Below are 13,644 nucleotides of genomic sequence, written 5' to 3' on the forward strand. Positions count from 1 at the left end.
GCCATATCGTGGTTCTCTGCTAGCCCCATGATAACTGTGTCAGGGCACATGACTGCCAAGACTTATGTGAACATTTTGGCCGATCAAGTTCATCCCATGGTACAAACTTTGTTACCCGATGGTGATGGTGTCTTCCAAGACGACAAAGCCCCTGTTCACACAGCTCACATTGTCCAGGACTGGTTTTCTGAGCACGAGGATGAGTTGTCCCATCTCCCCTGGCCACCACAGTCACCAGACCTGAATATTATCGAACTTTGTGGTCTACATTGGAAAGGAAAGTGCGTTCTCGTTATCCACCGCCAACATCGTTATCTGAACTTGCCACCGTTTTGCAGGAAGAATGGTATAATATTCCCTTGACAAACAAACAGGAACTGTATTTATCCATTCCGAGAAGACTGCAAGCTGTTTTGGATGCCAACGGGTTTCCTACACCATATTAAGCAAAGAAACATGTTTTTTTAAAGGTGTTTCCATATTTTTGTCCAACCCCTGTAATTTAATTAAAAAGAAAACATATTAATAAATATTTACCAAATTTAATGAACACTAAGAGCTGAAATTTCGAGAGCTAATTTTTGAAATACTGCTCTTGCGATTTTTACAAAACTCGGCACTTTGGCATAATCTGTATTGTAGAATCGAAGTATTGAAAAAAAATCGTTATTTTGTTTCAGAAAAAGTCCTTTTTCGTGTCGAAATGCCTATATTTGAATAATGTTATGTATACATTTAATATATATACTAAGGTGCATTTTGGAGACCCGAAAAGCGCAAGTTAAATTTAAATCAGCGCAGAACGGGAGATATAGAACCGTCCTTTTGTTCACAGTGTACATTTGTCTCGTTAGGTTCAGTTTAAGTTTCTATGAGCTACAATCCGGAGGAAAAAAGTTTTAATTTAGGTTATTAATTGAATAGTATTATGCCCGCTTTCGTTATTAGGCATTAACTCCGCCTAGTTGTTTAAACTTCTTGATATATAACTTCGTATAACAGACCTACAGACTAAAGCACTTAAGAAAATAGTTTTTCTAAAGAATGAACTCAAAACCGTGAAGTAATTTTACAGAGATTGTAACAAGATGAGTTTAAAATTTTTTAAAATCTAGATTTACTATCTGAAGAAACACCAGTTTTAAAACGAGGGAATTTCTCTGTTTTGAATTTACTATACTTTGGCATTTCCATATACCATAAATTTTAGTTCTGTTTATGCAATCATGAGCTTTCGACGGAAAAAAACAAATGCCTTTTCAGTTTTGAAATGCGGAGGAAATGTAGATATGGATACTTCATGTCTTGAACGTATGCAGAAGAAAAATTGGAATATTGTATATGAATTTACCTTATTTTATTTATGTCCGTATAATGAACTGACATTACTGTCGAAACACATGAATTTATTCCATAACTTTAAAGTTTTGTTTCCTTTTAAAATTCCATTCTGTATAGGATTATTGTGTAATATGTAGTTTTAGATAAGTAGTTATAGTGTAAGTCGTTTGCAATAGTACAATAATTTTTAAATTTTCTGGAAAACAGGCAAATTGTTTAGAATGTCAAATAATTTGATACTGAAATTTGTAAAGTAAAAAATCAGCCTAACCTTTTTCATTTGCATTTTATTATTTATGTTTATTTCTAAATTAAGTCTTACAAGAAAACCCAGCTTTTCTCAAATCACATCGAATCGAAAACGTTTTGATGTAAGTTAAAAACGAATCAATAAGCTTGAAATCTAATAATTTCGAATTTTTTAATGAAGTTTTTGTTTATTTTCTTTTTAGTAAAAAATAACTAAACTATCAAAAAGTGATAGTGGTATATTGATATACCAAAATAGTGATTTCTTAAATCTTTTACCTGGAGATGACTTTTGAGAACCCAGGTTCTTGGCAGATTATATGACTCGGAACGTATGCTATACAATCAGATTCCTGTGAATGTGAACAACTATCAAAAAACAAAATATAAAAATTTATTGTAAATTATTATTACTTTTTTTAACCTTGCAATAGCAATATTTTCCCCATTCTCTGAAGGTACCTTTTGCCCTTCTGGATGACAAAAGGAAAGTCCTACCAAAAATACTAAAGCATATTATTTCTCTTACGAAATTTAAATATAAGAATAAAATAAAAATTCTCAAGTTTACTTTATCCTAAATGTTGCAAAATAATTTTATTGTAGTAGAGAACAAGGAAACGTGGCACCAAACAGACACTGCATAGAATGGACTACCTGTTTGCTGGCACAGAGTCGAAAAGGCTGCCCAAAACCAGTTTTGACTTTGTGCCAGTTGGTCCGTTGCTGATGTCCATTTTATGCAGGTATCTTAAAAAATAATCTTTTAATCAAATTCTTTTCCTTTTGATTATGTGCTGTTCTAATTATAATCCTTGTCTACATTATGCAATGGTCATTGCATATCGATGTCGTTTCTGCACAAGTCTTGATGCTGTGCCAGTTCGAACCTACACAGTGTCGATCGCCTGTGGCAACTCTGTGAATGTAATAAATGTGCCTTATTCCTCTTAATTATTTATTATTACGTCATTATCGAAATTTCCGTTTATTCATGTCGATCCTCTGTTGGTTCTACGCCGTGTCGGTTCAATGTAGTTGTTGATCTTATACAATGTTGCTTCTAGGTGGTGTAGGTTCAATGAATTTAACTCGAAAGTGATGTGTCCAAAATTGAGTCATTTTTGTTTCAAATAAAAACAAGATATACTTTAGTTTATCCCCAAAAAATATTACCTAGAATTGCCGCGCTTCAGTTGTTCTGGATAAACGGATGTTACCATGGTAATGGAAATAAAATTTTCTTTGTTTTTAGAACTGGGAATACACAAAATTCTTCAAATTTCTCTTAGTTTTCCATCGTACTATATTCTTTTCTTTTTTTTTTTAAATTGCAGATGTACAGTGAAGGCAGCTTGTCAGAATGCAACATTGACAACTGATTCAAGCAGTCCTCGCTGGTTATCATTGAACACGCAGCAATGCATAGACTTCCAAGCTATCCGACCGGAGCATTTGCCTCGGAACAGCCTCTCTGTAGTAAGTATTTACATTTTCTCTTCATCCAAGTAACTGTTTCTTTCCTTTTCAGCTAATTATTTATTAAACTGTTAGCTATAATTGTTGATAAACTTTTTATTGAGAATAATATGGCAAATTTCGATGAAAACTTAGGAACCGATTTACTTAATTTGACTTTAATCATCCTCAAGTCAAATCTTAGTATGTTACTTGACAACATTTCTCTCACATGATGAGTTCCTTGAAATGTATGTCCTGAAAGTACAATTATTTCATTATTACATGCAGGTCTGGTCCCAAAGAAGAATCTTTCTGACAATATGGTGGGGCGATAATAAGGTATTTCATCTGCATAAAATCTGAGAATACTCACAAAATGCGAGGCATTTGCTGAGATATTATCGCGAATCAAATTTATTGCACATGAGAGACGTTTGGTCACTTTATCTTAGAGAGAAACCTCGATAGGACCACCTCCTATCGTTTCAGACGATTTTGATTTTTTGCGGAGGTGGTTTACTTAGATGGCATAACAATTTGTTCAGTATCATTATTTTAAGTATGTTCTCTAAAATTCTAGTCTCTCTAGAGAAATGATCATCTTAGGTGGATGGGCATTGTTGAAGATTTCAAGGTATACGTAATTTTATTCTGCTTTGGATACTTTTCCAAAACTCCACCACACTCGAAACCATTCTCTCATCTGTTTGTTTTGGTTTATTTGATTACGGCAACGTTCACGACGGCTATCTGCGTTAGGGGGGATGCCTTCGAGGAAGACTAAGGTAAACTGGCTCATATACACGTTATCCATGCGGAAAACCATGAAAACCCCCCTATAGCCGGCCCGCTCACTGTGATTGGAACCATGGACCGAACAATCATGTTCAGTGATTTTAACGCTTCACCGAACTACCAACCGACATAAACGATAATACCAGTGTTACCGACATTACCGATAACAGAACGGTGGGCCCGTTCTTTTATCGTCTGGTTTCCTTTGAGATCTGTGAAAATATCAAGTTAGAAATTTCTGATTTTGTTTTCTCCCCATTAATGAGCTTCAAAATTTAAAAGTATTTTCATATTAAATTAGGAAAATTCGTCTTTGTATGAATTACCACTTCTTGAACACGTCATGGTTCCATGTCATATCACATTTTGGATGCACGTACGGCATATAAAATATTCTCAAAGTAACACTGAATGCATCAAAGCTGAAAGTCCAACTTGTCATCGCCATCGCCAAAAATGATTAAACCCACTTAAATATCAGCCAATGGATTATCTTCAATACTAACGTCTAAGATTTCTTAACGCAAAAGATAGCTGCTGACTTCAGTCTTGCAGTTTTAGGAAAGCTGCTTCTGCCGTGTTGAACACGTGAATGAGGAGTTGTAATAAGATCTGCTTTCTAACTTCGCCTAAAGGCTTCGACATCGTTAAGAAGGAAGGTCTCTGAACTCGGTAATTAAGAAAAGGAACGTAATACTGATCTTGTAATGCTAATATATGGCATATGACATCCAGTAAGAAACTTAAATTGGCTGTTGCGATCGATCGTGACCTGTGTAATTTCTCATGTTCAGAAAATGTTGGATAACCCAGTTAGAAAATCGTATCATGGCAGAATGAAAGCCATAATTCTTCTCATTTTGAAGGTTGGGATCTTTAAATATTCTATTATAATACTCAAGTATGCATTAATTCATGTTTGAATAATAATAAATTGACTTTGTAATAAACTATAATGTTGTGAAGTGGAATTCGGCACGAGAAAATCTGTAGTACCAGAAACACAGCTTGAATTTTTGTTTTTGTTTTTTTAGTTACCTATGTATGAATTTCTTACAGAAATTATGGTTTTCTTATTTTTACTCTGTAAGGATATTAATGACTTCTGATCTTTTTTCGGATGATTTTTATTATTACTAATGTGTGAATATAAAAATCTTCAATCAAGATTTTTTATATCTATTTTATTGATTTAGTTTAATAATAATGTGTATATCTAAATATATCGCATTAACTAAGCATAATATCATTATCCAAATTTGAATACTCAGAAAATAGTAAACTCTAATGTTCTTAAATTTCAGAAAGAAAAAAAATGCTTATTGTTAGAAATGTTAATGTTGGATTACATTCCGTTAGGAGATTGGGTTTAGTGTGTTAGACTAGTAAACGTATTAATAGAAATTGCTGTAGTTAATCATTGAAAATTCGTTTATAAAGATCAAATTTTATTTCAGTTCTAATCTTTCTTGTTGATGCGCTGCTTCGATTTCAGTGTGCGATTATTTATTCTCGAAATACAACTTATATATGTGTGATATGTATATCACACATATATAAGTGTGAATCTGTATTTTAGTTAATAAAATTGCTTTCAAAGTACTGCCTCTGTATATCTGTACACTGATGTAGAAGATTCCATTATATGTGTGAATATATATGTGTGAATATAATATGTGTGAATATATGTGTGAATCTGTATTTTAGTTAATAAAATTGCTTTCAAAGTACTACCTCTGTATATCTGTACACTGATGTAGAAGATCCCATTTCTGGAAGCAGGTATTTAAGTTATAACGTCTTGTATGCTTGCTATCATAAACTGAGCTCAACATTAGAAGACTGTTTAGTGAATAATCAGTAAGTCTTAAAGTAATACAAAATCAGAAGAAGGATGTAAAGGACTCTTTATTAACTTAAGTCAAGTTCACAGACGGCACCACTCGTGCTTACAGAAGCCAACTTTTAACTCAAAAGGTAATAAATAACTTAAAATAAATAAAGTTAAATTTAGCCTAACTGCTTAACTATCGCACAAGCTGGTTCTGACTCGAAAAGTCGGCGTAAACAAGTCTAATGGCAAGAACAGCTCAACGCCACAGAAACATAATCGCTAGTAAACCAACTATAAAAACGTGGTCTTCAGGCAGGCAGAGCACGTTCTGATTTCACCTAAATGCTAACTTTTCCTGCTTCATTTAAATACACGCGCCATAGTCGATTTGCATTCTGGCAAGAAAGTTTGAGTTGAGAGCGCTAGGAAAACTACTTCAACATACAATAAATGTTAAGTAAATTAAATGAATTTTCACAGTGTCAGTTTTCAAAACATTGTTGAGAATCCGTTTTGCCTTCTTTTGAATATTAGGAATATTTACACTTGTATATATTAGGAATATATATACTCGTATATTAGGAATTCTTCGCTTTTTCAATTCCTGTTATTTTGGAAATGGCCAAAAATCAGTGGCAGGTAAATTAACTTAAATGGTCATTATGGTCTAACAGGGTACTTTAGCCCGAAAGTACATTTCAAGCAGCACACTGTCGCTGTAAATAATTTCGCAGATATCTTTTCCATTTAAAACTGTTCTATCTGTTTCCGCTTGATTAATTGGTTTAGTTCTTCAGTTATTAGTCTGACATTTAATCACTAGCTGAAGAGCATCATATCTGGCCCTCTTTCAGTATTAATGTTCGTCATTGTTGTTCCTGGCTGTCTGCCTCTGGGGTCATTCGTCATGTATTCTGGTCCATCTCTGAATCACCTGTGCCATTCAAACACACATTGCTTTATATACCACTTTCAACAGTTTTAACAATTCAGTAGCGCTTTTTTTTCCGATTTTCGTATAAAATTTGATACTGCTGTAAATCCTGGTCGCTTATTTTTGCGGTGAAGTGCACGAACAGTTACCTGATACCTTTCCAATAGCGTACCAACAATAACTATTTAAAATTTTTGTGTGAATTAGATGAAGTACAAACTCAGTTTCTGGAAAATGTTCAAATTAACATGCGATTAATTTTTCTGTCGCTATTGTCTTCACTAAAGAGGTACTTGGCTTCGGGGTAGAGTAGAATGAATAATTCCAACAGCACCAACACATCAATCGAGTTCCCTTTCGTGATCTTGAACTTGTTTTTTCGCAGGTGGAGTTGGTGATCAATCAGTTGCCACAGCTGCCCTATGGTGCTCACTATATGTGCGTCTTCGGCCGCAGCACTCCCGTCCAAGCAAAGGTCACTGACCAAGGACTTGCTTGCCTTGCCCCCGTCCTCGCCGAAAGACCACCGATACCAACCGGTAAAGGTAAGTTTTACCCATGGGTGCTTTCTGAGACTGGCAACGAAACTGCGTGCTGAAGAAAAGAGAATTTTGTATTAGATATTGGAAGAAAACAATTCTTTATGTTCATTAGACCAAGACGTATTAACATTAAATTGTCTGTTGGTATAACTGTAAAGGCAAGTTAATTAAATACTCTTTTCTTTTTATGGGAGTAGAAGATAAATATATTAGATTTGCAAATGTTAAAATGTGTCAATGCAGTTCAATTTCAGCACAGAAACTTAAGGGGACTCATACACCTTAAAACCCATAAGATTTTCGAATAGGTGACTGTTGCGAGAGTTGCGATAACTTATTTATTTTAAAAGCAATTACTACCAACTTTTTATAGCTGACTACATAATATAGCTGCTTTCTGAAATAGTAATCAGAAAGTTTGTGTTGCCACAAATATTTTTATAATTTAATCCGCTTTGTGACAACATTTTTCGTCATGTTTCCAACTTGCGCGCACAGTTTAAAACATTCTGTTTCATACTTTGATTCTATATTTAATATATAGCTTTTATAACATTTGGAAACTACTGTGAACCTAAAATTCTAAAAATTTCATGTTAAATTTTTATTTTATTTTGAGTTAAGTTTATAAAATGTATTTTATTAAAACATTTTTTAATATTTTCGCCCATAAAATTTTTCAATATTAAAATATTCATCAGTATGTACCATTAGCCATTTTTAAAATATCATGCGCGCAAGGTGGAAACACGGCGAAATATTTTGTCACTAAGAGGATTAAATTACAAAAATATTTGTGGCAATACAAACTTTCTGGTTACTAGTTTCCAAAGCAGGTATATTATGTAGTCAGCTGTAAAAAGTTGGAAGTAATTGCTTTAAAAATAAATAAAATATCCCAATTCTTGCAACAGTCACATATTCGAAGATCATGAGGGGTTTAAGGTGTATGAGTCCCCTTAAACTAGTATTTCGCTTAAGGTATTAAAATTCGACTTTCGATTATAACAATATGGTTGAACATTAGCCCTATTTACTATAGTAGTTTAAACACAGTACATTTCAATAAATAGCTATTTTCACGTTAAACTCATGCATACGTAACGTTTGTATATACGTTACATCAATATGTAAAGCTTATTTTACTTGCAATTGATTACTGATGTTGAATCTCTCCTGCACTTCTGCTGTTTGTCAACTGCATCAGAAAATGGAAATTAAGTGAATTTAAATTTAGAGAGACATTTTTGGCAACTTAGGCCCCGAACGCGGTAATCTTGTTTCTTCCCGTTGAAATGCTCTTTGTTGATGAATTCAGTTTTCACTTATAACTATGTAAGAAGGCGTATTAGTGCAGGAGCCTTTAATCTTGGTCTTTAATATTTCGATTTGTGAAAGTCGAGCAACTGTTATATTATGACACTGCAAACAACGTTAAGTTTAGCTTTTTTAATCTCCCGAGGTAACTTCCAAGCTGAAGTAACCTTGAATATTTTAGTTGCTTTTGCAATATTTATTATTATTAGTTTGTGCGTCGCCCAGACGGTATAGTGGTTAGGGAAACCTACTACGGTACCAAGGACACGGGTTCGAATCCCGAAGAAGACATGGATGTTTGTAAATGTATGGTGTCGGTGCGGCATGACGGCACTCTAAATATGCGGCAAGCCGAAAGTCTTCTCGTGTGGATTGGTAGAAGGGGAGAGAGGTGGGTGACCCCCGGATCCCTTCCGGCATGCTCTCCCTCAAAATTGGGGGTGGGAAAAGAGAAGTCCAACCTCTCTTTGGAGTAGGCTCTGGCAACCATTGTTCCATGTAATATGGACAAGACAACAACAATATGAGTTTGAGCGGTAGAATTATTTAAGTTCAGACTGCACGAAAAGTCGTCCAGCAGGTGAGGTTATCTCAGAGTTTAGATTAAATGAAATTGGAGTATAAAAAAAAGAAAATTAATAAAAAATCATCAAATGGACGCTTATTTCGTTGATATACCCGTAAAAAAGAATTCATTTCTTTCATTATTTCCGAATGTTTTTGATTCTAATCCGTAATTATCTCTTTGCAGATCACGTTTCGGTGGACTTAGCGGTGAGGTCTAGCGAAACGAATAAAGATTTCCTGAACAGGCTATTTGCTTTCTACGATTGCTCCGTTCATAAGAAGTGAGTATTTTTACTAGGCATTAGAATTTTTTTATTACGAAATAATTGTCCTTTAATTAAAAATCAGTTGCAAAATTGAGATAACTAAACTACTGCTGTGGAAAGTTAATTTGACTGGTTTCAACTTGGTTAATTTGACTGGTTCAGTAGTTTTGAACTGACATGTGGAACTCTTCTAAAAACTGTGAAACATGGAATAAATATTTTGATATTTTGACATATCAAACTAACTCGCCAAATAAAAATTATTTGAGATAGTTGGGTTTATTTAATTACGGCAAACCACACTAGGGCTATCTGTCTAAGGGGAGGGATGCCTTCGTGGAGGACTTTCTAAGGGAAACTGGCTCATATACGCGTTACACATGGGGAAAACCACGAAAACGCCCATGCAGCCAGCCCGTTCGCCGGATTCGAACCTCGGACCGAACTACCAGTGTTCAGCGACTTTACCACTCGGCCGCTGGTGGGCCCTATTTGAGATAGTAAGGCAGCAAGAATCAACGCCGCCCAAACGGAAATGTGGTTAGCGATGCTAACTGCTATACCGAAGTTACTGGTTTCGAATCCCGGAGAAGGCTTGGATGTTTGTAAATTTAGTATCTGTGCTACGTTAGAGCATTCAAAATATGCGACGATCCGAAAGTCCTCTCGAGAGACCTGTGGTAGGGAGAGGGGTGGGTGACCCTCAACCACCTCGGGGTGCTGTCCTTCAAAATGAGGGCGTAACTGAATATAAAGTCGGAACGTCACCTGCGATTAGTAAATAAAATGTACATTAATATTGCAATTAGTAATACAAAATATATTTATCCTTCATTTTGCAAATTTTTTATATTTTCTTATCAAGCATTTTAATAAAACAGTCTAAATAAAAGTATTTTTTTCTCAAGGTAAAATCTAGTTTATCTAGTAAAATCTGAAGGAATTTCTATTGGAAAAAAGCTCCGTAGGAAAAAATTTAATTCATATTTTAATCATAACATTGATGCGTAATTGAGCGTTAATGCAATTGTCTTGAGTTACGCTGTTTTAATATTATAATCTTATCTCCCGCGTCGAGAATTTTCAGGATCCTTCTTAAGGTATTTTTCTCGATTAATTCTTATATTTCTTTGATTAATTACGTGAGCTAGGTCATTTTCTCATTAATAAATATTTAAGTAGGATAAAAGAATAATTAAGCAATTAAATTATTTATCAAAGCTGCTGATTTGGGCGTTACATGCCTTGCAAAACAACAGATCTTAATTTTTTATATGAAATTTTTTGCATAGCTCCACCAATCTTTTTTACCTTTTTTTTCTTAAGTATCTGCGGTTTTCGTCCTTTTTTTTTTTTTTTTTTTTTTTTTTTTACCTTTCTACCTCTTCTTTTAATTATCAGATTAAATTCATTCTGGATAAGTGAAGAATTAAATAATACTAAAGATTATTCTTTTTGCATTGTTGTTTTGGTAAGTTTTGCTAACGCTGATATTAATTTTCATTCCTTTAATGAAGAGGGGAAAAAAGGAATGTGAAGAAAATAACAAAAAAAGAGTGCAGTTTGATTTTTCATGTTCTTGTGCAACATATTTTATTTAATTATGATTGTTTTCGTTATTCTTTATTATACTATTAGAAACTACGTCATATATTGTCCGCTTAGTGGAATATTATTCGGAATGATCTACTTTCCGTTTTTCTTTCAAAATAAGCAGCTCTTAATGTTTCTGTTTATATATGTTTTCATTTTTTTCTTAACAACGGTTTTCGCATTCTTTATTTGGCAATTTTTGTTATAGGATGGCTTAAGGAAAATCAATTACGAATTCCGCTGGGGCGATATTTTCGATTATCCACATCTAGTTTTGTATAAATTCTTAAGCACATTTTAATGTCTTAAATATATTTAAAAATGAATCAATTGATGTTTTATTAAATTTCAGTGTTAGCTGATTTTTTTGACTTGCTAAGAAAGCACAGATAAAACTACCAGTAACTAAAAGAAGGAAAACTTAAGCGTTAACTACCATACTTCAGGTGATTGTTGTAATTTTTAACGCTCATTTTTTGGTTTGTTTCCCTTTTAATTGCGCTGAAGTTGGCGGGGGGTAGTGATTGCTAAAAATATGTTTAAAGGGAACTCTGAAAATATATAATTCTGATATGATCAATGCTACTTTGAAATATTTAGCTATAAAATAACAAAATACGAGGCGTATTCGGAAACTAAGTACCGTTCTGAAAAAAAGAAAAATAAAAAAGTAAAACAATTTTTTCGAATCCAATTTTATTTTTACATGAAAATACATGTCTTAAACTATTTTTCAACATAGTTTCCGCCAATGATCAAACACTTGTCATAGCGGGTGACCAGTTTTTTTATACCATCGTCAAAGAAACTTCCCGCCAGTTTCGATGACCACGACTCCACAGCATTTTTCGTGTCATCGTCAGATCCAAAGCGCTTGCCACTAAGCTCGTGCTTCATGTGCAGGAACAAGTGATAGTCGGACGGCTCCAAGTCCGGACTGTACCCAATGAGTGATCGAACTGCTCCCAATGAAACTGTCGAATTAACGATTAAGTGACACCAGCAGTACGGGGCCGAGCGGTGTCATGGAGCAACACAATTCCTTTACTGAGCATTCCTCTTCGTTTGTTTTGAATGGCACGCCTTAGTTTTGTTAAAGTCTCACAATATCGTGCCGCATTAATGGTTTCACCTCTGGGAAGAAATTCAGTAAGCAAAACGCCTTTCCTATCCCAGAAAACAGTGCACATGTTTTTTGTGATGACATTGTCACTTTGAACTTTTGTTTTTTCGGAAAATGAGTGTGTCTCCACTCCATCGATTGTTGTTTCGATTCTGGTGTGAAATGACACACCCAAGTTTCATCACCTGTCACAATTTGGTTTAAAAAGTTTTCTCCCTCATCACTGTACCGCGTGAGAAATGTCAGGGCACTACCAAGTCGCTTTGTTTTGTGAACATCAGTGAGCATTTTTGGAACCCATCGGGAACACAGTTTGCGATAATTCAAGCGGTCAGACACAATTTCGAACAAAACAGTACGTGAAATTTGTGGAAATGCCTCTGAAAGAGTTGTCATTGTGATTGTGAAGCGTCTGTTTTTCATGAATTGCTTCATCAACTTTCCTTACCAAATCATCGGTGACAACAGAAGGCCGACCACTCCGAGCCTCGGCGTGGACATTTGTTCGACCTGCATTAAACATTCTTACCCACTTTCTCACCATTCCATCACTTATCGCGTATTCACCGTAAACTTCTGTCACTTGACGATAAATTTCGGCCGGTTTTCATTCCTCGCGTTCAAAAATTTAATCACGGCACGAATCTCACAGTCAGCGGGAGAACTAATTGTCTTAAACATTTTGAATGTGCACAGCAATTGAAAACACAACATAGAGCAACCAAAATGGCGGCAATTGAAAGTCAGTGAACAAGAAAGACTAGTGCGCATGCGCGGGTCGCCTACCACAGCGCTGCGACGGCGCTAGAATGAAACGGTACTTAGTTTCCGAATACGCTACGTAATACATTGAACATCATGTTTTGTATGCAATGAAGAGAAAATATATGAAATTGGTTTATCATTTCAGATATATTTAATATTTGATATATCTTTTGTAATAAAACTAATCAGATTAAGGGGAAAATATTATTTCCGACGTGAGTCTTCTTTTCAACTTTTTTATGTAACTTTTCTTTTGCGTAATTTTCTTTGACAAACTTTTTTATGTAGACTTGCCTATTTGTTCATTATTTTTATAGTTTTTCTTTTCAGTTGCTTCCACTTTTACTACCGCAGTCCTTTCCCTTTAGATGCACTGGTGCTGATATCTCCTCTATTTGGTCCATCGTAAAGATAGTTGTGCAATTCCGGAGTTGCTACATGACGAGTAGTTTTGATTCTAGTAGCTTTGTTTTTGATATCAGACCCGAAGAGAAAGTCCATGAAACCTTTTAAACCCATTTTATTAAAGGCGATTGGAAAAGGGTTTGTGCCTTGGAAAATTGTAGTATCGCAGAATTCCTGAAAATCGAAGTCAAATAATAAATTTAAAATAAATAAATAAATAAATAAAAATTAGCAAGTAAAATATTCTTATAAAGATTCAATTAATATCTGGGTGGATCTTGCGTTAGTATCTGCCTTGATTGTTTTAGTGATGGAATTAATCTTCTGACGAAAAAATAATACTGTTCTGATGATAGAATCAATGGATTTATGTTTATTTTATATCTTAATATGATGTTCTTATTTTTTGCACTTTCAAAAATCATCTTGGAGAAATTTTTTGTGTTTGTTAC

At 34.4% G+C, this 13,644-nt stretch overlaps 1 protein-coding gene across 6 annotated transcripts in view; it reads left to right on the forward strand.

The window, feature by feature from the left end:
- The window catches only part of LOC118192366 (plexin-B-like), a 447,998-nt gene that overhangs the window by 354,216 nt on the left and 80,138 nt on the right, over positions 1-13,644 (forward strand). For all 6 annotated transcript variants that reach the window (XM_085818164.1, XM_035363312.2, XM_035363314.2 and 3 more), the window contains 3 exons: positions 2,928-3,069; positions 7,000-7,159; positions 9,225-9,321. In XM_085818164.1, coding sequence (XP_085674290.1) covers positions 2,928-3,069; positions 7,000-7,159; positions 9,225-9,321 — 399 coding nt within the window. The remainder of the gene's footprint in view (positions 1-2,927; positions 3,070-6,999; positions 7,160-9,224; positions 9,322-13,644) is intronic.

The sequence above is a fragment of the Stegodyphus dumicola genome, chromosome 6, assembly GCF_044657685.1.
Source record: "Stegodyphus dumicola isolate Sdum_Otavi_A_Nest chromosome 6, ASM4465768v1".
Taxonomy (NCBI): Eukaryota; Metazoa; Arthropoda; class Arachnida; order Araneae; family Eresidae; genus Stegodyphus; species Stegodyphus dumicola.